The sequence below is a fragment of the Bemisia tabaci genome, chromosome 4 (assembly GCF_918797505.1).
Source record: "Bemisia tabaci chromosome 4, PGI_BMITA_v3".
Taxonomy (NCBI): Eukaryota; Metazoa; Arthropoda; class Insecta; order Hemiptera; family Aleyrodidae; genus Bemisia; species Bemisia tabaci.
Window position 1 is genome coordinate 8,476,640 of NC_092796.1, and position 24,523 is coordinate 8,501,162.

A 24,523-nucleotide genomic window follows, 5' to 3' on the forward strand; every position below is an offset into this window, starting at 1 on the left:
ACGCTTTAAAATTTTGAAGCATACTGTGTCTTTCTTTTTCTTTCTTTTTTATACATTTTAAGCTAATATGATTACATTTTATGATTACTATTTCTTATCAAACCTATGCAGACCTTTTTTTCAATGGTCATATTTCAGCGGAATGCACCGTATCCTCTTCTTTTTCGTTGGATATTTTTGCAGAATCGACTCTTAGTTTTAAGTTCAGACAAAATTGTCATAAATTGAGCTCACTCTTTACGAGTCCCTCAATTTCTTATTTTACAGCATTAACCTTTCCAGCATTCCTAAAGATTAGGAATGGGCGTATAGTAAAATGGACTATGGCTCAGGATAGTGGCATCGCCAAAAACACCTGTAGTGGTTGCGTTTCTAAACTGCTAAAGGTTATTCGTACAAGGCCAGTAATGTCAGCTGGTTTCGCTACACAGATGAAGCCGCATAAACGGGTAGAGATCTTTCTGTTTGACAATAATTAAACACTGGATAGTCCTGGAGAGATCCGAGTATCAGAGAGGGAGAGGAACATCGCAGTAGGAGGGGCAAATGAGAGAGAATGAAGGCAGCGAGAGAAATTTAGAGAGAAACGCACAAAAGAGAATATATTAAATTTGTGGAATTTCTTTAGTCGGCCACAACAAAAAGGCTTCAAATTACATTTACCCCTCCTCGTGGGCAAAATCCCGCCCCTTTCCCGAGCCGCCCCCGAACCTCCCCCGGAGGCAAACTTGAAACAATTTTATTAAAACTTTAACCCTTGTTGTTGTGTTGTACGCATTTGCATATCATCTAATATCAGTTTCCCCCGCCTCAAAACGCTCGCTTTTTTCCTCCATTTGCGTCCTCCCGTTTCTTGCTCTCTCGAATTCCGCCGTTCCCTCTTATCATTTTTCCGGTTTCAAAAGGGGACCGCCCGCCTATCGTTTCGCCTAAAAGAAAGTTATGTTTCCGCCGTGTTTAGTTTTTATTTATTTGATATTACCCTCTCGTGCTTCCTCAAAGTGGGCAAGGTCTCGAACCGTGCGATCAGCGAGGGAGTGGCGGGACTGCGAAATAATATTTTCATCAGCGAAAAGAAGTTTCAAATGTCAAATTTTAATACCTGTAGAGAATTTTTTGCTGTTCTGATCCGAACTTAAACCTTTTGAGCTCTTGGTACAAAGTTTTCTTGGTATATGAATTCCCGCCGAGAAATTCTCAAAGTTTTATATTGAAAGTATTCTTGCGGGATTTAAATATACTCAATTATTATTTGGATGGTATTCAAAGGAAAAATAATGGGCCTCTAGACATGGCATGAAATAATGCACAACGTTACGTGTCTTCTCTTCAAATTTTCACAAAAAAAAATGAATCATACAATGATAAGTCTGAAAATTAACTCCTGAGGAAGATATAAGTGTTTATTGCCCACGTTGGTTAAATGGCAAAAATACAAATGACGCCAGTCGGTGTAATCGAACTTCCAATTGATCTGTGTTTAAAAGACTTTTTTAATATCTCCTTCAGCAGCCTGTTGAAATTTATGTCGGCACGACAAGCATCGAGAATCGATATATTACACGGCTCATATAGGGCTATATCTTGTCTTGCATTGCCGACATAGCCAGTTTAAGCTTCAATAATCAGGCTAAAGGAGTTGATTTCAGAACTGCTTGTTGTGTGAATTGTTCTCTATGTAAGATTTTGAAGAGAAAACACTTTACGTTTTCTTCTAATTCAGACCTTGTCCAGTGGCCAATTACGTGAGACTTCACATATCGACGGCGTAAGTCCGCAATCACATATCGACGGCGTAAGTCCGCAATCACATACCGACGGCGTAAGTCCGCAATCACATATTTCGTTTGCGGTGTCTGAAAATCTCCGCCTCTATATTATTTTTTAAAGGAGAAAAAATTGACACCATTCCTCGAAGTTTTTGCAGAATTTTCTTTGCAGAGAAGAAAAATCACGGCAGTTTTAAAGAATTGCCGTTGAGTAGTTTTCCGTTTAAAAAATAAAGTATGACAGAACGTCTGCGACGTCGCAAACCGAGTTTTGTGATTGTCGGCCTGCATCGTCGATATGCTGTCGATGAGGTGTCGCTCAGATTCGGTAGAAAAGTTAAAAAAGAGACCCGAACACATCTCTATCTCTCCTACCTTCGGCTGTGTAACTCATACGTAGTGCTTGAATCACAATTACGAATAATACAAACTGAAACAAACACAATTTGGAAATAGAGGGAGAGAAATGATGCGCGTGCACGACGGCGCAGAGATACAACTATTCGTACTTGATGGACGTCCGTGTTGCATCCGAAAAATTGAAGGCGCGATGACGCGAAGCAGTCCGACTGCCGACTTACATCGTTGACATTTTCTTTTCACGGGTTTCTTCTTGCCATCCTTAGGCTCATTTCGAGCTCCCCATTTTTCTTATGATAATTCCGTCAAAATAAATTACACGGAAGAAAATAGGGTAGTCGACACAACCAGCGGCTGGTTAAAAATGTGCCAGCTGCCGTGCGGTAGTTATACGATTACTACCGCGGCGGAGGGCACAACTAACCCGGTAGTTACATCAACAACCATGGATGTTTATGTAACTACCGGGTAAGTTGTGACCTCCACCGCGGTAGTTATCGTAACTACCGTACGGTAGCTGGCGCATTTTTAACCAGCCACTGGTTATGCCGACTACCCTATTTTTTCCGTGATGCGTGTCTGCAATTTCTTCATATATCACTGACCAATTTTAATATTCTATTGTTTCGGTTGACCCCATAGCAAATCGATACGTCCACTGGAAAAAAAACACATTGGATCTAGAGTCCAGACTCTTGAAAACATTGACAAGAAAAAGGACTCTTGATTCAATCAGATTTAAGCTTAAATCAAAAGGAAATACGCTCAAATTAGGAAGCTTGATTCTTGATTTAAGCTTAAATCTGATTGAATCAAGAGTATTTTTTCTTGTCGATATTTTTAAGAGTCTGGACTCTAAATCCAATGTGTTTTTTTTTTCCAGTGCTCAAATCGATACATCGAATAGGACATGCATGACGTAGCCGCTAAATGAGTCTTTCGTCGTTCTATGGAACGTTCCCAAAATGCGGTTGAGTTCCTCGTCAATGGGAAATGGAAACACACGTGCGGAACAAAGCTCATCGGGAACGCGAGTCTCTTGGAGCGAGCTTAAAACTTGGGCTGTTTTTGTGAGGAGCTGGAGTTAGTGCTCCGCCTGGGCCCGACTGCGCTGCGGCGCGCGGCTGCGGTCGCAACGGAGCTTTCCGGAGGATGACATGGGAGTTGCGGCAGGACCAAGTTCGGGGATGCCACGGGGATGCCCGGCGGTGGGGCGGGGCGGGGGACGGGGAGGCTAATATCTTGTCAGCTGTTCGAGCCGCGCGACTCTGATGTTGCCACCTTAAAGCGAATTAGTCACGCTCAAGTGGGTCTTTTTGCGTGCGCCAAAACGCGGTGCACTTCTCATGCGCCCTTGCCGGCTCGTTCTCTTCACTGTCTGATGACAACCCTGGCAAGTAGGCAGCACTGAATTTAGTCCATTTAAATCTATGTAAAACAATCAAGTCTAGGTGGATAGTCAGCCTTGCCAAAAACCACACTGGAAAAAAAACACATTGGATCTAGAGTCCAGACTCTTGAAAACATTGACAAGAAAAAATACTCTTGATTCAATCGGATTTTTGCTTGAATTAAAACGAAATCCGCTTAAATTAGGAGGCTTGGTACTTGATTTAAGCTATACATTCTGATTGAATCAAGAGTACTTTTTCTTGTCGATGTTTTTAAGAGTCTGGAATCTAGATCCAATGTGTTTTTTTCCCCCAGTGCAATGCGTGCAGTAACTGTGTCGCAAGCGAACAGCAATGGAGAATTTGCACACAAAAATTTCATTACTTCATCTGAGAGTACCTAATGAGCTGAATTCACAGTACTTTTCATAATTTTTTTCTGACATGGGAAATTGGAGAAAAATAGATTTAAAAGTGAGAAAATGTGCCGCCTTATGACGTCATCTAGCGGCATTTCCCATTTAAACACATGTATATTTTACCAGATTAGGTTATTTTGTCATAGTTTCTCCAATAATTGTTCAATTTCAAGGATACCCTCGTACTCAGTTTTCCTAACAGTATTATTTTGAAGATGAAATTTACAAAATATAAGACACATGCAAATTCTCCATTGCCGGCAATTCGCAAGCCACACTAGTATTAAGTAGGGAATCATAAACTCCATAGCAAGGCAGTGGCGATGATTTCTAGTTGGGAACACTGATTTTGCTCCATTTAAATCCATTAAAAATATCGATCATAAGTGAGGCAAGCTGCCTCACTAAGACTCGATTGTTTTACGTATGTTTAAATTGAGGAAAATCAAAGTCGCCAATTTTCAAGAATTGCCACTGGACCAAGATTAGAGTTCTGATAATTTTGCCTTTGATTGAAGTAGTCACTTTTCCACCGTAAATCCACGGTGGCAGGTGGCAAACTCCTCTTTTAGTGTAGTGAAGTAGGCATCCTTAGATGGTTCGGGTAGGCAACTAAACTAAGTGCGCGACAGAGCGTTGAGTATCAAGGCAAAATGAAGGCGCTTCAAGTCGAGATCGTGCTCTTACAGGTTGCACTAATCGATTGCACCAAAGGTTGCACCAATCGGACTGCATTTTTCAATAAGGAAGTACAATTTCTGGCCCATACATAGTAAAAACACCTATCTGTATAGAGAAACTAATAGCACGTAATTATGTTGTCTCTAAAATGAGCCAGATATTGTAGTTCCTGATTGAAAAAGGGTCATTCAATTGGTTATTGCTCTACGCAATGACAGTATACTAAAAAATTTAAACGGCATGAAGCTTCGTCATAACCCAGAGCTTCATTTCCAACGAAGAGCCAACAAAAGCCCCCGGCGGAAACATGAATATATTAGCGTTAAATACGGCGACAAAATAACCGGGAAAAGGCAGCGAGAGGGGGAGTGCGAAAAAAAGGACGCGGAGGACATAAAACCATTGAGATTTGACGGCGATTAGCGGGAAGGGACCGGCTATTACCGGCGACAACACCCCTCCCTTCCCTCCCCATCCGATTAAAAAAAAGACAAAAACTATTAATGAAGAGGCTGCCGCCACGCCGATGGGGGCCGCGGCAACGGCAGCGAAAATGAGGTGAGAGAGCGCGATGCTGGTTGGTGAGGGGGGGGGGAGGGAGGGAGGAGAACTCCCGGCGGACCAATTGGAGGGGCCCGCAGAGCGAGGGTAGCTTTAAAGAGCGCCACGGAAAATCGCAGATTATGACGGAGATAATGTGTCGCTCGATTATGTATTTTGCACCCCCCGTGCCCGGCCCTGAAGAGATTAGACAAATGATCAACGTTTGACCTACAACCCGACGCCGGGAGGATGGGTGACGAGGGGGAGAGGGGCTCTCAACCAAACAGATGGTTCCATTTGCGTGGTTTCCGGCGGTGAGTTTTCAATTTTCGACGTCAGGCGGCGCCTCGGGATAGCTTGCCAATCGGGGGATTGATTATTACGTGTGCTAACATATTTACACACTCTAAGACCCGCCATATCCCTAAATTTTGATTTTTTAACATGGTTCATTGTAGATATCTACCGGGTCAAACTTTGTGTTTTTTGCTGATGGCGGCAAGTCATAAAGACTATATGAGCCGACTTTTTCAATTTTTTGAAATTTAAGGAAATCGGAAATTTTTCAATCAATGTCAGTTTTCGTTTTATTCGATGCGTCAAATAATAATTTATAAATGAGCCCGATATATTTTAGTTTCTGAAATGAACGACTCATTGAGGGAGCGAATAACTTTTTGGTCATTCCGGCGATGCTAGGTTTTTTACTTAACATTGTGTCTTTTGGAGGAATAAAAATTCAAGCTCCTTTTTCTTGGCTCAAACTTGATACGACCTCTGCCGATTCAATTGAAGGGCTTGGAGGACAAGGCGCATAAGTGCAGTTTTTGAAAAAATTGAGATATTGATAATTTCAAGTGAAACTAGTCTGTATGCATATTCTGTGAAGAATTTGGTCCCAAATCCCAATTTTTAAGAACCAGAAAGTCAGTTTCAAATTTCTTTCCGCCTTAAAGACCATTGTAATCTCGAAACTTCAAACACGTGTTACTCGAAATAGCAAAAACTGCACATATGCACCTTGTCCTCCAAGCCCCCCAATTAAACTTGGTCCAGTTAGAGAGTTTTTTATAGAGTTTCTAAATTGTACTAGAGTCCCTTTACGCACAGTTTCCCGATGTTTTAAAGGATTATTCCATGCTAGAGTCCTTTCAAAAATTGAAGGGCGTTAAATAACAAATTGAGCTGATAAAACCGCATTCAGAGTGCACAAGAGGTGGATGCAATGTTGCGTTCAACGGAAATGAAGGCGAAATGGCGAGGATTCAACTGCTAAGAGAATTGTCCTGTCAGTGACTTGCCTTTAAGATTTTCGCAGTTAGGTCCTTTTTGTTCAACAGCATACACACAAATTGAAGAATGGGCGTTAAATATCGAGTTGAGCTAACAAAACCATCAAGGGTGCACAAGACGTGGAAGCAATGTTGCGCTCAACGGAAATGAAGGCAAAATGGCGGTGAGCCAAGGATTCAACTGTTAAAGAACTGTCCTGTCAGTGTTTTGCCTATAAAATTTTCGCAGTTAGGTCTTTTTTGCACAACAGTATCCGCAGCGGTGAGCTCTAAGAGAACTGAGAGTCCCTTTATACACGGAGAAAAAAACTGCGTGCGTGGGACCCGAAGTTTAGGTCATATGGATCTCTGAAGTTTTCGGATTGAGCATCTGAACACTTTAGGTCCAGCTGCTGAGGTTTGGATCACACACCTGAAACTTCAGTTCTTATATCTGAAGTACTTCGGTTTTCACATCCGAAAAACTTCGGTTCTCACATCCGAAGTACTTTAGATGTAAGAACTGAAGTTTCAGATGTGTGATCCGAACCTCAACAGCTAGACCTAAAGTGTTCAGATGCTCAATCCGAAAACTTTATTCCCGTTTGTGACACTGTGGAGGCCTAACATACGGGAACCAATCAGAAATGGATTCACATCGACTTGACTCTTAGTATAAAGGGACTCTAGGAGAACTCAGAGTGGCCTCAGACTGGAGGACCAATCAAAGAGAGGCACAGCCATGGCAATACTCTCCCGACAAAGATACCTCAGGATTTCCCGTCTCCGATTAAATATCAGGCCGCAAGAGAGGAAAGCCGTGGTGGGGGAGGGGGTGGGGGGTGAGAGGACACGTTCCACAGTGGAGGTCACTGACGAGAGGATTAAACGCTGGAAGGTGGTAGATTAAAGCGTATTAGCGGGGCGCGGAGGAAACAATCGAATCAAATCCAGATCCGGGAGGCTTCAGCTTTTGAGTGCGGTACGCCGCAACGGTGTCATTTGCAAGGCGGGCTCTCAAACGCCACCCCTCCGCCTCACCTGAGGCCGGGCCCGGAGGCGCCCCTCCCTCCACCCACCCCCCACCCCTCGCTCACGTTCGCGTTCGGTTGTAATTGTTGCCATGTCAAACGCAAAGTCGGCCCCGAGCGGTGCGCTTGTCAGGACGACGCCAACGATGCCGATTTTCACAATTTTCGCAATTTTCGCCGGATCTCGTTTGCACCGAGAAAAAAACTTCGTGCGTGGGACCCGAAGTTTAGGTCATATGGATCTCTGAAGTTTTCGGATTGAGCATCTGAACACTTAAGGTCTAGCTGTCAAGGTTCGAATCACACATCTGAAACTTCAGTTCTTACATCTGAAGTACTTCAGATGTGAGAACCGAAGTTTTTCGGATGTGAGAACCGAAGTTTTTCGGATGTGAGAACCGAAGTTTTTCGGATGTGAGAACCGAAGTGGTTCAGATGTAAGAACTGAAGTTTCAGATGTGGGATCCGAACCTCAGCAGCTGGACCTAAAGTGTTCAGATGCTCAATCCGAAAACTTCAGAGATCCATATGACCAGAACTTCGGGTCCCATGCACGAAGTTTTTTTCTCCGTATGGGATTAGATGAAAGCTATCAAAAGGAACCTATCTGGGTTGGGAGTTTTGGGAATAAAAGACGTTACCGCAATTGTTAAGGGCTGTTTACATACGTTGCATATACTACGTACGGAGAAAAATAACTTCGATTCATATGGCATGGGGTCGACCAATAATTTTTCTGTTACTCGAATTCTCCTCGGGACAGATGGAATCCTCTCTAGGACACCGGGACTCTTACTTGCCAAAGAGAGTCTGATGAAGGATGTATTTTTTAACTTTTTTTATTGGCCCAAGGCAAGGTTTTTGAAAATTTGCCACAGCTTAGGCCTTGTCCACACGAGCGCGGTTCGCGGAAATTAGTTCGAGGAACTTGTTCCCGGAACAAGTTTTAGCTGAGCTAAAAACTTATTCCTCCAAAACCCGGAACTTCTGCCGTACACCGAGCTTTTACATATGTTTCTTTTGATGTGAATTTGTTTGTTTTTGTTATTTACGTCCTTTACATGTCTTGACATTTATTTTCGTTACTTTGGCGGCCGTGATAATCTATTATTTTGCAATAATTGTACAGTTTTATTGAAGTTCCGGTTCTAGTTCGGGCGAACTCGTGTGGACAGCATGCCTCGTTTTAAGGAACAAGATCCGGGAACCGAGCAGTTCGCCGAATAAGTTCCTCGAACCGCGCTCGTGTGGACAAGGCCCAAGTTACATTTTTTAAAAAAAAATTATCAATTTAAACTCCCCAAGCCCCCACCCACGGAACCCAAGATTACCGTCGGTCAAACGGACAAAATTTAGTGGAAGGGAACCAACAGACATTTCCGATTAACATTCGCCAACTTATAGAACAGATTGTAACTGTCGCGAAAATTGACTAAAGCTCCGGGAAATTTCGCAAAATTGACAGCAGCGCGGGAAGGGAACGCGAAATTCCTGAGAACGGCGGCCCTTTGACCCGAGCATTCCGAGCCGAGCCGCGGTTGGCTGAAACAACGGCGGATTTTTGTATCCGCTTTCACCGCTTGAGCTTTGTGCCGCCTATTGGCTCCGCGGATGAGCCTCCAGGCTCTGATAAATTCATTCCGATATACCCTCCCCCTGTGCCCCCCTCCCCCCCTACGCCTCTACCATGATGCAGTTATTGCCTCCGTCATGTGCAGTTATCCGCTTTCGCTTCAGCCGCGTGTGTTATTTTTTCTCCTACTTTTTTGCGTCTCCAAACGTTTGCTTGTTAATTGTGTGCGCAGACGCGTTCCCTGATCAGGAACAATATGTATTGACGGTGAAACTGTTGAGGTCCACTTACACGATCAAATTTAGCCATCAAATTGGGCCTCTCATTGGTCGCATCCTCACCTCAGGTCTTTTTCCACCAATCAGAGCTTCAGTTTGATGGCTCAGTTTGATCGTGCAACTGAACCTTGAAAATGCGTATCTCGGTGACGGTGTATCAAAATGAGATATGTTTGATGCTCCGCAGCCCGTGACAAGATCTACAATAATAACAATTTAAACAGCGGGTGACAAGGCTAATTTTCACGTAAATACCACCAAAAATTGTGTTATTAAAACATTTTTAACATGACAGCAAACTCGCCTTGAAAGGTACAGCGAAGTACTAGGTTTTTAGGTTTTTGAAAACAAAAATGTTATTGTTTTTATCCAAGTGAGGAAGGCTGAGTTTTCAGCCGGAACGTTTTGGTGTTATTTATGTGAAAATTAGCTTTGTTACCCGCTGTTTAAATTGTTATTGGTGTTGCAAAATGTTCCTCTCATGTTACATTTTAAAGCATAAATCCAACACGATTTGAAAGTTTGGAGGATATCGTTCATGCAGGGAGAGGTCGCCGACGTTTTAAAGAAATATCGTTGATTAGCTAGATTAGTATCACTACCTAAATAATGGGCTGGGACTTTCATTGAAACAGTTTAGTGAAAATTTTCAAATGTTTAAAACAGTTTTCGAGATGAGTTTTTGGTACTTTTGATCTGGTGGCGAAGGAATATGCTAAAAATCTAGAGATGACACATGAGTTCATCATGATATTTTTCACGAAACATATGATCAAAAAAAGAAAATGTACGAATGTGACATTTTTTATACATATTTCTAAAATATTACGTGCAATCATGGTGAGACTGTATCAGTACATCTAAAAAAATCCGGAAATTACACAGTTTCTTCCACGCTCTTGTTTCTCATATGTATGTATTTTCCCAGATTTCTCGTTTGATTGTAGCCTATATACATACATGTTCTACCAAACGGGTAAGATCTACTAACCTTTTTTAATTGGTAGCTCTGTAATTTCTGGACTATATCCGGTGGCATTGGGACTAAAGTTGCTAGGTTGTAAGGCGAATGAGTTTCCTCCAGTCCCTGGTGGATTGTACCTGAAAAACAAAAGGAAATCGATCAGTTTTTGTGCTTTTTAGCTCATACAAAATATGAAACAGCAGATGAAGCGGTGATGAAATCAGAATCACCTAATTAGAATCACCTAATGTATTCTCTTGAGAAATATCATTAGCGCAAATAAACGCGGCAATGTAATTGTTTTTTCATCCATCATATGGAAGGGATAATTTCCTCATCTAATATCCTTTTAGGCCTTGTTCAACAAGTTTTGGCGAATGAGGGCCAAATTCACCCGCATCTGAAATTTTTTTTTATTCGACTCGCAACTCAGGAATGTACCTCTAAGTTAAAAAGTTTGGTAGGAGGTTCTAACTTGCATCTTTATCGAATATTAAAAATTCCAAGAACTAAAAAAATGCCTACATAAAAGAGAGAAGTGTTGGCTAGAATAAATATAGAATTATAGCCAGAATAGAACAATCTCTTACCAAGGACTAGGTCGTGGCCATGCTGTCGTCTGCCCATTGAGAAGTCTCAATTTATCGTAAACGGAATCGCTAGCTGGTGAAACGGAACAAGGGCTTTGCTCCTTTTGGGCGGCTAAATTTCGAAGCACTCGATTAATTGAAGATACCTGCAACACCAAATTATTATTTTCAATTAAGATTTTGAATGAGAGGGGCCGCAACAAATATCAAAGACAGATTCGTTAAAAATATATAACTACATAGTACGACTATAAGTGACTGTTAATAAAATAACAAGCATTTTAACTTTTTCCATCGCTTTGCCTGTAAATTGTGTTTAACTGATGCCAGACTCTTTACGGGCTCCTGATTTTTAATGAGAGAAAAATAAAAATAGTGTAAAAATATTTTCTAAAAAAGGTGTACTCTAATTAAACGGATCGTCAACAGGAGGATTGACATTTTTAAGGAGAGAGTATACTGTCCGTTACCGCTACGACACAAACGTTGACTTTTTACATTATTATAGTGGTTTATGAATAAATGTTTGAAGCTGTATTATAGGTTTTTCTTAATTTTCTGAGGGAGGGATTCTTTTTAGTCACACAACTTCAAGAACCACTGCAATGGGCTATGAATTCACTCTTTGACCTTTTATCACCCTCCGTTATGAATACACTTTCTAGCGACAATGAATTCTTTTCCCCTACCTTTATATTCTGTACTTCTTACGTCAAGAGTACTTGGCGTCGAAAGCAATCGTTTATTACGGTTATAAATATATCTCGATACGTGCAAAATATTAAACGCGCGCTCTCGCGTTGTATTTGAAGAGGCTTCAACAAGACTCCTTGTAAAATCATCTATTGCTTACAAAATCCTTTGATAATTTTCTGGAGAGCAAGGTATTAGTTATGTATTTATATTTGTTATTATTTGATTTTATTAAAAAGAAAAGTTAAAACAGTACAAGTTTGCGTTATACTATTACGTTTACAAGCACTCAAAGCCATTAGCAATGTACCGTTATTGTACAATAGTCGGTAAAATGTTCATTTATCCAAGGTTCCAATGTTTCATCAAATTTTTAAGGTAACTGAACTTTGAGGAGATTTTTAATGGCAAATCTCCAGTAAAAAAAATTCCCGGTCCTATGTGCCACCCTAATTTCCGACCACTCAGGTTCACTTGTTCAGGCCACTCCAAGGCCGAAATCCTGGGAGCCGTTTATTCGGTCACCAAACTCTGAGCAGTTGAGGATACGGCTCCTTACACTTGAAACTTTTGGCCTCTAAGACGGTTGGCCTCGGCATGCCGTTTATTCGAAGTTCAGAGATTTTCAGTATTTATCATATGATACAACTTTAAAACTGCCCTCGAGTCTCACGGTAACAGTTCTTAAAAGCAAAATGTGCCACTTGGAGACCCTTTTTGGGCACTTTAAATATTTGTCCAACACGGACAGAATGGAATGCTGATTCAATAAGTAAATTATTATAAAATATGTCCGTCATGTACATTTTACAGTGATGGAAAACTAACTTAACTGCGGGGGTGGTTAAATTAGCTTTTTTTCATTGTAAAATCTTCATTGAAACATTTTGGACACATTTTTTAACTACAAAATTGTTAAATCAGCAATTTCGTTTTCTTTCGTGAATTTTAGGTCCAAAAAAGCCTCTTATAAACATGTATTCTATTATTTTTTTCTACATCGGTTCCAAATATTTTTACCTCGAAAAAAGTTGGAAGTTTCGAGCTCCACCTAACTTGTACGAGTTGAGTAAAACCCGGCCATCTCACCCCGTTATCTCGCGACTCTTGTCTGGCGGAGATTTGCACTCACACCGATCAATCCGAATCTGAGCAGCACCCTCACCCCCCACTAAGACATCCAGGGGTTGCGCGATTCTATTCACCAGACGGCGACGGCAAAGAGCGATGAGAATTTCACCTTGCAACTCCTCGTGCACTGCTCGCTGCCGATGCATGCTGCGCAGGAGATTAAAAAGCACGGCGTACAAAGGTAAAACAACAAGTAGCGGCCCCCCTACGGCCTTGTTTGTCTATTATCTCCGGGTGACTTTTTTTTTCACGTGCGTTTTCTTCCTGATCAAAACGCGGTGCGACTTGAGATCTCGCCCCGCTCTCTCGCAGCTTCTGCTAATTTCAATATTTCTCGTGAGAATGTCGATTCCGTCAGTCGTTGATAGTGATCCTTGACTTTCAAAAAAAAGAAGAAAAGAAGATAGAAAAAAACGCGTTCATGAGCGGGTAAAAACGGTCTTTATATATATTTTCTCTTTACCACGAAAATAATTATCTGTGGTGTTTGAGGGTCAAGGTTTCTTTACTTCACCTACCAAAAATATGGTCAGCAAGATGGCATGACACGTCAGAAAGAAATGAAAGATTGGAAATTTCAGTAAAATATTTCATGAAATTTCACGAGGCTGTGAAATAATTCATGTTTTTCAGGGGCTAGAGTATTCAGCCCGCACTCAAACACACAAAAATAGAAGAAAGTCATAATGGACCACTAGACAAGGTACGATTTCCAGCATTCTTATACATGTTTCGTAACAAAAATTTCACGCAAAACACGACGCGCACAACAAAAATTACCGAAATTAACTCGTTACGAAGATATTTAATGACTCTTGATGCGTGAATTCAAACCACCCGCTCATTAAAACTCAATGCTCTACGTCATTCACATCGCGCGCTAAACGTTATCATGACAGTCTCTGCGATATACAAATCTGGCAACCTCAATCTTGACGCTTTGGCTCAGCTATAGCCAATTGCTAATAGTTTGAACAACACATGGTGGGAAATGAACATTGCTCCATTGAGAAGCTTGCTGAAACCGTTGTAGTGCGCGATTTGACTCACGTAGAGCTTTGAGTTTCTAGTAAGCGGGGAGTTCAAATTCCTCGGAACCAATGTGAAATAAAAATTGAATACCTCCGTTGGGAGTTGGTTTCAGTAATTTTCGTTGTGCGAATCGTGTTTTACGTGAAATTATGGTTAAGAAATATTTATCAGATTGCTCAAATTCGTACCTTGTCTAGTAGTCCATTATTAAATTTTGCGAAACATGAAAAGGAACAGGTATTTCGATATCTTTCGTAAATTTCTGAAATTTCATGAAATATTTCACGTGGAATTTCAATATTTTATTTTTCATGAGACTTCGCCACCCTGCACTAAGCTCACGTGAATAACGGACCGTGATCTTGAAAAACCAACATCGCGATGTTCCCTTATCACCGACCAACCAAAACCCCACATCGGGAAACCGAGATAGGTCGTAACGCACCACGCAGCGGTGGGCGGGGATCGCGGTGGCGCGGGGCGTCCCTCGGGATTGGGGTTGCGGGTTCCGGCTCTTGGCTCCGGGTCCCGAGAGCCTTGTTCTCTGGGCGGCTCTGGTTTCGGGACGCCGATACCATCTCGATTCGATTAAGCCCCGATCGGCCGCCGCCCGCCCGACTCGGATGACAAGTGCCTGACAGGTGGTCGCCGCCTTTTGACGCTTGACTCTTGACAACCGAGATAATTGTCCTCCATCCGAGGAGCGCGCGTGGAGTATCAGGAATGCCGCTGCCCGGGCTCTTGCGGTTTTCTCTGCCGTGCTAAGGAAGAACGCCGTATGAACCAACAGACGTTGCCAAATTTCCTCTGTTCAAATACAGATTTTCAGGAAAATTTGTGTATATATTTTCTGAAAATTTTCGGAACATTTTATTCGCGGTTAGATATTGAATAGCTGAAAATTTCAAGAGAAATATTCATGATTTCCCTGAAAAATGAACATTTAACTGGATGGAATTTGGCAACTCTCGGTGCACATGTGGCGTTCTTACTTAGGTTAGGTTAGGTTAGGCTGGAAAAAAAAAACAAGCAGGAAGCTCCAACGCATTCGCGTCGGAAAGCGGCTCTGGCGACGGTAGGTAGTTGTTACGCGTTTACGGTTTCCTTGGTAACCTTTGTTTGCTATCAGCTGATGTCGAGTAGTATGACTAGGAAGCTCCAACCACGGCATTCTTCGAAAAAAGCGCGAAAACTTATAGATTTGAATTTTCAAATTTTAAACGTAAAGTACATTTTTTCCAGTGCGAGATTAAAGCACAGACCCGTTTTGAATTATTGACAGTATCACCATGATTCCAAAAATACACTACACAACATAGCATTCGCTCACAGGAAAAAGATATCAATTAAAATAAAATCAGTCCCCCCTAAACAGCAGAAAATGGCGCCGATTCCCATCAACCAACACGCGGTCTCTCCAATGTAACATGGTCCGTTGATACTCCCCAGCTGGGACCGTCCGGAATAGCAGCTCTAGTGCAAGCACCAGAGCCGCTAACACATTAGATCTAGAGTCCAGACTCTTGAAAACATCGACAAGAAAAAATACTCTTGATTCAATCAGATTTAAGCTTAAATCAAGAACCAAGCCTCTTAATTTGAGCGGATTTCCTTTTGATTTAAGCTAAAATCTGATTGAATCAAGAGTATTTTTTCTTGTCAATGTTTTCAAGAGTCTGGGCTCTAGATCAAATGTGTTTTTTTTTTTTTTTTTTTTTTTCCAGTGCGGCACTCCTCTGTAATTACTCGTATGCTGCCGTGCTAAGGAAAAACGGCGCGGCGCAGAGAGCAATGATGACGAGAACTTGAGATGAACAGGAGAAACCCTCGGAGCGGCGGTCGGCATGTAGCACATATCAGCGCCTAAATGACTGCATGAATACTTCACGCATTGCGTCAAACACAGAGCGGTCAACAGCGGTCGGCGTGAAACGCAAAGCGCCTACAAGACTGTAGGAATACTTTACGAATTGCGCCAAACCCATTGCGGTCAGCGCGGTGCAGCTGCTGAAGTTGAAATTATAAAATCACATTTATGTTTGTTCTCTCATAATTTTTTCGTTCATTTCTTCAAATGGAAGGCCTCGTCCACACAGAGATAGGTATACGGAACTTAACTTTTGCGCAAAGTTTTGTGAACTTTTGCTAGTATTGTTAACAGGGTTTTCGCAAATAATGTGTGCAATAAGAATGAACGCGTCTAATGCACCCCTCTCCTTTTGGCACGTTCACTTAATGGTTTTTATTGATGTTTCAAAACGAATGATAAGGGGGCGGCGAGTTGGTAAATTCGACCCTGCCCTGAAAGTATGAAAGATTTCACAGACTCGTGAAATTTCATGAAATATTTCAATGGAATTTCCAATCTTTCATTTCTTTCTTAGGTTTCATGCTACCCTGCGATTTGCTTTTCGGTTGAAATTTCATGTATCTCGAACCATTCCCAAGAAGAGGAGGTCCCCGTATTCATTCCCACGAGCACACGACCAACTTCAGTTTCCAGCTTATTTTAGCCGTTGTGAATGTGCATGCACGTCTGTGCACCTTCGTCAGCTCTCGAGCAAGGTTTCCTCGCGTTGTTCGGCGCTGCTACGAACGCTATTCTCGCGCGAATCAGGTCCTGAAGAGTCCCTGCGAACGAAACGCGACGAAGGTTATTTAAATATCTATTAATTCATTTACGACTGGATTCCAGGGGAGAAGGCTCCACTCTCCGCGAACTCAATGGGAGGGTGGAGGGAATTAAACGATTTAGCCGGGATCGCGATCTTCGACAGAAGGAAAAACACCCGAGTTGAGGACATAATTAAAACAAACAAAACGCGTCGAGAGCTTGAATTGAATGAGAAAGTCGAACCATTCATCACCGTGAAATGAAAATGCTCCGCCGTTGCCGCGTCGCGTGTCATTTTTTAATGTTGCGTCACAGGAGGGAAGAAAAATGGTTTGAAGCTAAGTCGGTGCGAACATTTGGGAAAAGAGAAAGAATTTAGGATGATTTCATAAACTGAAAAAAAAAAAAATTACGGGATATGTAGACATACCGTCCATACCGGGTTGAAAAGCCGAAGGTCCCGGGTGCTGGAGCCGTAGCTTCAACTGCTCTGGGTGCTACACTTGGAACTTTCGGCCTCAGAGCCCGGAACGCGGACGGTATGTCTATAGACCGTATTCGATAGTGGTTCGATGTATCGTTTGGTTCAAAACAACAGAGCACAACCTCAAACTAATCTGATAGGATTTAAGTTGGAAAATCTGAAAATGAGAAAATCCCTAAAAATTTCACTTTGCATTGGCATTATTTGGTCTTCAAAAGAATAAAACATCTGTTACAGAAGACCCGTTCCCTCCGATTTCTAAATTGACTTTTGAGGCTATGTTTCTGTTTTGAACCAATCGATATCGATACAATCTCACCTGTTTTATGTATCGAATACGATCAATAATAAAGCCCGCAAGTACAGCTTACACGGCCGGAGTTTTTTAGTAGGTAGTACAGATTAGCAGAATTAAGACCCGCCGTAAGGACTGTAATACCTTTAGGGTCATTAAGAAAATGACAAGAGAGCCAATACGCCATTTTGATTTTACCTGTTAAAGAATTGGGACATTCGTCGCAAAAGGGTGACGTAAGGAGGTGTTTGAAAAATCCGAAATTCAGTCCTGAATATTTCATAAATGGTTCTTCAGTTAATATTCGACCATTAAAAATACATGTTTAGGTTCTTATGTGCCACAATTTTATAGTTTTCGACCTTAAAAGCTCCAGTTTCAAGAAGTTGGGAAGATATTCCGCCTCCTCCCTGTTCACACAAAGAACTTTCAGGAGAAAGCCCCTATTTCATGAAACATGTCGGAGAGAAATAGAATCAAGAGGCATTTGCAAAAAGCACTCAAAGCTCTATGCAATTCCTTCATCATTTCCAAGTTTTTAGTTCTTTCTAAGATATTTTGAATGCGGTACAATTATTCCGACTTCCACGTAGCTCAAATCAAATTACCATCGAAATAATGGAGAACCAGTTTCTCCTCGTATATGCCGTTGCCTTAAAAAGTATTAACCTAAATATACCTTGTGCGTGATACAACTATATCAACTTCTGAGTAGCTAAAATTGCATAACCGCCGAAATGAAGGAGAAATCAGTTTCACCTGATATTTAGAGTCATTTGCTGCGGTCATTCAGTCAAATCATGGGCCATTCGAGGGGCTGCAGCCGGACAAGCCCCGTAAGTGCTGAATGATATGAAATAAAAGTAATTTTCAAATACGTTCTGTGTAAAATTCACTACTGACGTCCAATTTTTAAGCATCAGAAAGTGAATTTTATTTTTTTTCCCGCTATATAGCTTCATGCAATTTGGAAACCCTACACACGCATTTCTTGGAATGGCGAAACATACACTTTTGCGCCTTGCCCTCCAAGCTCCTGAATCATTCTAAAATTTTAAAAGTTATAATTTTTATTTCAACAATGCTAACACAGCGATGGTAGAACACGTTGGCAACGCAGCTCGGAATAAAGACATCACATCGTATCCGCGTGAAAAGGGTGGCGCATGCACACCCTTATCGCAGGGGCTGGCGAGGCTGCTCGGGGCGCTGCGAAATCGGTCCGAAAAACATCCCCCGCCCCACGCCGACGTGGGGAGCCCTCCAAGGGAGCACAAAGCGGCAACAGAGCGTGGCGAATATTTAAAGGGTTATTTAAGTGCATCGCCGGAGCTAAAGTCTTCACGGTTCCGCGCTTGGAGTGTACTAATCATACTCGCGTATTAGAGCCATTCCGTTCCGTCGCGACCCCCTCTGCCCTCCGCATCTCGGCAAACAAACCCTCGAAGGGCAACTCTGATTTGTTGAATTAGTGCTTTCTTCCCGCCGGAGAAGATGTCCCAGGAAACGGGGAATTGAGGCGGACGACGCGACGTGGGTGAGTTCGAGACGGTGTCGGAGGAGGCGCGTATGCCGTCTTGCCGAAATGCCGGAGGAAGTTGTGAAATTGAGGTTTTTGGTAGAGGTGATAATATTTGCTGAAAAGTGTATGATCGGTTGGTAAATAAATCTGTTTGGAGTCCCTTTATAGAGTCAAGACAGTCCCCCTCATGGAGTCACAAACGGAAGTAAAGATTACACAAATTGGCAGTTTTTCGTATTCTTCGATCGGCTCATTCTCAAATTCCTTTCTCCGTTCCTTCTTTCATTCCGTTTGTTCCTAGTCGAATCCGTTATTCCCCGGTCCATTCTACATTATAATCTTTGCAATCGGTGAAAATGTAATCTTTATTCCCGTTTCTGACACTGTGGAGGCCTAAAATACGGGAACCAATCGGAAATGGATTCACATTGTCTTGACTCTCAGTTTTAAAGGGACTCTACGTCTATTTGAAGGTGCCTTGACAAAATAGGGGCCGTTCCTTAATAACGTCGTTGCCTCCCGGCCAAAGTATCACAAGCGCTGTGCGACGTTTCAAAATTTCCGCCGTCATATTATTTTTTTACAGGGAAATCGTTCGACGAAGCTGTCCCAAAATTTCTCTGAATTTTCTTCGCGCTGCCGATAAAATCCAGTGAAATTTCAAACAGATTCAACCAACAATTTCCCTGTAAAAAAAGTGGCGGCGGAAATGTTGAAACGTCGCAAGGCGCTTGTGATACTTTGGTCGGCGGGTGACGAAGTAGGTATGTTAAAAGTTAGAATTTTGTCTTAGTTACATTTTCATTATCAGGTCCCATAAGTGTCCAGTTCGGAGTAACGTCATGATGTTACTATTGGTTATTGAGTTAGGTTGGTAGTTTGTAATCACATAAAGATATAATCTCACGTCGAAATCTGACAAGCCTGGACTCCTCTAAGTTTCCCTTTTGACCGCACCTACACCCCTTATGTCACCTGGATTGCGTCACCCTGGAGACGCCTGGTCTCGCGGGTGTGTTTGTCGCGCCGTAGGGGTTGCGATCCTCCAACACTAGGGTGCAAAGTGGGGGAGAGGACGCACCGATTTCTGTAATTGGAATGCCTTTGGTTGGCCCACTCATCCGATGATCAGCCAATATGACCCTGCAGGTGCCAATAATGCTCCTCTACTCCGAGGTCTGCTCGTCACGAATCGCCCGGCAGAATTCCGCTTGGAGCTCCCGAGAGGTTTGTCAACTAGCTTGTCAGGAGCACACTGTACGTTTTATGTTTTATTATATTCTCCGGTCGGCGTCGTAATGTTACGGTCGAGTGTTTTGGGGTGATTTGGCGGCGTGGGAGGATGGAGAGCTTTTGCCTGGAAATTGAGCTTGAGGAATGTCATTATCTCTGCTCCTCAGGCTCTTGCGCCGTCAGCGAGACGAAGCGAGTCAAAGAAAGTTAACTTGGGGGTATTAAATTCCAAGACCTAACAAAAGTGGGCTGTTGCGAGGTGTTGCAGGACAAGAATATCGCCTCGCCGGGAAATTTGCGATTTAATGAAAATCCAGGATAAGTTTTGGACTAAGTTCCAAGTCAAACTGCACGGGAAGAGAGTACGTCATCATTCAAAAAGAACATCATTTTGGGTGGTTCTAAAAAGATTTAAAGCGATAGTTTGTATTTGTCTACTTTTCACAGTCTAAATGCTGTGTGAGGACGCACTGTGTCCAGGGCCAGATTTACCGACTTGCCGCCCATGGGCCGCCTGTATTTTGCTGCCCCTTTCTCATCATTCGTTTTGAAACATCAATAAAAACCATTAAGTGAACGTGCCAGAGGGGGAGGGGTGCATAAGACGCGTTTACCAACTCGTGTTGGATACATTTTTTCTGAAAGCCCTGTCAACACTACTAGCAAAATTTCACGGAACTTTGCTCGAAAGTTAAGTTCCGTAAACCTATCTCTATGTGGACAAGGTTCTCCATTTATAAGAAATGAACCAAAAAATTAAGAAAGAACAAGCATAAATGTGGTTTACCAATTTTAACTTCCGCCGCTGCGCCGCGCTGATCGCACTGTGATTGGCGCAATGCGTGAAGTATTCCTGCAGTCTTGTGGGCGCTATACGTTTCACGCCAACCGCTCCTGACCGCACTGTGTTTGGCGCAATGCGTGAAGTATTCATGCAGTCTTGTAGGCGCCAATATGTGTTACATGCCGATCGCCGCGCCGAGGGCTTGTCTTTTTCATCTCAAGTCCTCGTCATCATTCCTCTCTGTGTTCAGCTCCAGGCCGAGTTGCGGGTTTAGTTCCTCTCTTCACTCTACTAATTAAAGATGCTAATTCTTGTATCACCGAAAACCGACATAATTAGAAATTACTGTACTCTCAGGAAAGAGAGATTTCGTCAACTTTTGTCATTGATAATTTTTTTTCTGAATCCAATTTCTTTATACCTACATTTACAAAAAATTGCAACATTTGCCACGGCCCATGTGGCCACCCCCTAATCCGGCCCTGACTGTGTCGTTGAGTGAAAGGACCATTTATTTTTGTAACACAATTTTTTGGTAAATAATTTAAATTTCATTACACGGACTTAAATATCAGCTGACACGGAGCCCTTTCGGAACCGAATTGTCATTTCGGTTCCGGTTCCTCATAGGTCGTTTATTCCGCCTCCAGTTCCGGTTCCGATTCCAACAAAATATTACGGTTCCGTTTTCGGCTCCCACCTCTGTTAAAAGTATAAGGTGAAACTGATTTCGCCTTCATTTTGGCAGCCACTCAATTGAGCCACTCAGAAGTTGAAATAGTTGTATCACGCACAAGGTGGAAATCTTTTTTATCTCTCTACCGAGTTAAAGTAACTGAAAAGCCGAAAAGAAACTGCTCTACCTTCATTTCGGTGTTTGTGTGATTTTAGCCTAGAGTCGGAATAGCTACTGTACACGGGAAGAAATGGATTGCTGATTTAACAATAAAATTGTTCAAGAATATGTCCGACATGTTTCAAATGCACATTTTACAATAGCGGAAAGCTTATTTAACCACGAAAACATGTCAGACTTATCTTTTAACAATTTAATTGTTAAATCAGAAACACTGGAAAAAAACACATTGGATCCAAAGTCCAGACTCTAAAAAACATCGACAAGAAAAAATACTCTTGATTCAATCAGATTTAAGCTTAAATCAAGAACCAAGCCTCTTAATTTAAGCGGATTTCCTTTTAATTTAAGTTTAAATCTGATTGAATCAAGAGTCTTTTTTCTTGTCAATGTTTTCAAGAGTCTGGACTCTAGATCCAATGTGTTTTTTTTTCCAGTGTATCTTTCAACAATTTAATTGTTAAATCAGCAATCTGTTTTTTTCCAGGTAGTTGTATCGCATGCAACATACACATATTTTTCTCTTTTAAATGAGCCTGAAACAGTAGTTCCTTACTATGCAAAATACATATCATTTGTCTCTGGGCAGACGTGAGAAAATCCGCCGGAAGCGATGGGAGCGTTTTTTGCACCCCTGTTGCTTCAAAGGGAGAACTGAGCGTTATCAATCGGCGACACGTCGGCTCTCGACCCGATCTCTAAGCTGCATGTAATAGCAAATCCTAACTGCTCGGTAATCGCCCGTTGTCGGATCGCGGATCGGGCCGCGCGATAAGGGGTGGGTGGGGCGGAAGAGGTGTCGCAGGGGCGGGCGAGGGGGAGGAAGTGGGTGCTCCGAGTAATAAAAACCAGATCGGATTTTCATTTTGCCGGCCCACTGATTTCGGCGCGTGGCCCTCGCTCCAACGAGCGCATCGCGCGGGCCGCGGGGGTGGAACACTATGGAACAGCGCCCTGTCGCGCTCTCCCTTTCGCCCGGCCGCCACCCCCGTGACGCCTAACGCCCGTCGCCTTGGCCCAGCGCCCTTCAATTTTTCCCGCGGAGGGCGCGGGTCGCAAGTGAGGGCGTCGGAAGTATGAAGCTTGCTCTGCCGCGTTATCGGATTGAGTAGAGCAACTCCAGCGGGCTGCTTGTTGGAATTGATAGACAAAGCCATAGACAAAGAGGACAGAGGAGGTATGGAGCGATCCTATTGGTCGAAATGAGTGGTCCTTATAGACTGAGGAAGAATATGATGGACTAACTGTGGGGTCTCCGGTGGATTGCCGTTAGTTAGTCTATTACCTACCTCCTATATCCATTCCTCCATGTCCTTTTTGTCTTCCTTGTCTATAGCTTTGTCTACAAATTTCAACAATCAGCCCGCAGAGGTGAGGTAATCAGGGTTTATTCGTCATATTTTTCTCTTTTTTTCTTTTTATTTCTTTCTTTTCTCATAAAGTAGACAAAAAATCCCCACGACTGGGACGGAGCTCCAAAATTTCTGGCGATCATCGTTGAAGTTACGTAAAAGTAAATGTGACCGGAAAAATGGAGATGGTGACACAGCGTAAAGTCGCTAAAGAGAGACAGAGAATCATTTTATTTTCTGCTCACTGATTGGCTATTGTTCCGTTAGGAACCTACAGCCATCTATAGACTCCATTTACTTTCTGTAGACGTTTAGGGATTGGCACATCGAGGCTCGAGGCTTTTCAAATTTTCAGGAATTAAGGCCGGGTAGAATCTGTTCCTGCAGGCCCACTCGTTAATGTTGTGAAAATGTGACGCCACTACCCGGGTTCGATCCCGGGACCTATTGACCGACAGAGAGTAATAAAATCAGGGCTAGTTAGGCACCCTACACTATCTGTAACTCTCTTAAAATATATTTTTTCTCTAATTTCTGAGGAAATAAACGGAGATACCAATATCCCTCAAGCTGTGAGTACTCTCACTTAACTTCCTGCACAATTTTCTTCGACGAGAGGAAGCAGACAACGCGACGGCTGGGAAAGCATGGGTGTCAGAGCAACTATATGGGAAGGGTGAATTTGTCTCTTGCAGAATAACACAAGAGAATGGGGTGCAGGAAAGGAATTACGAGCTGTGGGGGCTGCGTTACCAGATTTTCGACGTTTACACGTGATTTCCCGGATTAACACGCTAGATGGTCCGATATTTTCTCAAGAATGGTATTAGTGTAGGATGAGGAAAATTTTTAATTGACAAAAAGAAACACCCATTGAGCATTCACCGAAAAAAAAGTGAAGTTGATTTAACATTCTGGATGTAAAAAAAAGTGTGCGAGAACTCAAAAAATGCTAAATTACCCGCTACGGCAGTTATTTCTACATCTTGACATTGTTAAACGTAACTGCTGTAGCAGTTAATTCAGCATTTTTTAAGTTCTCGCACACTTCTTTTACATCCAGAATGTTAAATCAACTTCACTTTTTTTCCAGTGTTCACTGCAATTATATTATTTTAGAAAGAGTCCTAGATATTTAAAATGTGCTGTTTCCCATAAAATATAGCCAGGAACATTTTCTTAGTACATAGTACCTCTAATTCGGATAATTTACCAGAGGAACATGCATATCGATGGTAGAACTCACAAATCACGTATCTCGGTTTGCGGCGTTGCAGATTTCCCGTTATACTTTATTTTTTAAATGGAAAACCACGAAATATCGATTCTTAAAAACTTCCATGATTTTTCTTCCCTGTACGAGACGAATCCCAAGAAAATTTCAAGGAATGATTTTGCTTTGTTCCTCTTTAAACAAATAAAACAGGAGCGGAGAGTTGTAAACACTGCAAACGAGGTACGTGGTTTGGTAGTTTACCGTCGATATGACCTAGGGGTAGGTGATTAGATTTTCTTTGATGACTTTTATGTCTCTTCTGTTACTGGCAGAGCTTGACGAGTGTCCGTCCTAGGTCTGAACACTGCTATTGTTGTGCGTAATTTTGCCCAAGTTTTTAGATATATATTTAAAAGGTGCATGTATACAAACGATAAATTA

The 24,523-nt window shown here is 42.3% G+C and overlaps 1 protein-coding gene across 3 annotated transcripts in view; it reads right to left on the reverse strand.

The window, feature by feature from the left end:
• LOC109040318 (paired box protein Pax-6) overlaps positions 1-24,523 on the reverse strand; it is an 83,135-nt gene that overhangs the window by 17,446 nt on the left and 41,166 nt on the right. For all 3 annotated transcript variants that reach the window (XM_072299237.1, XM_072299236.1, XM_072299235.1), the window contains 2 exons: positions 10,871-11,016; positions 10,308-10,417 (listed from right to left, as the gene is read on the reverse strand). In XM_072299237.1, coding sequence (XP_072155338.1) covers positions 10,308-10,417; positions 10,871-11,016 — 256 coding nt within the window. The remainder of the gene's footprint in view (positions 1-10,307; positions 10,418-10,870; positions 11,017-24,523) is intronic.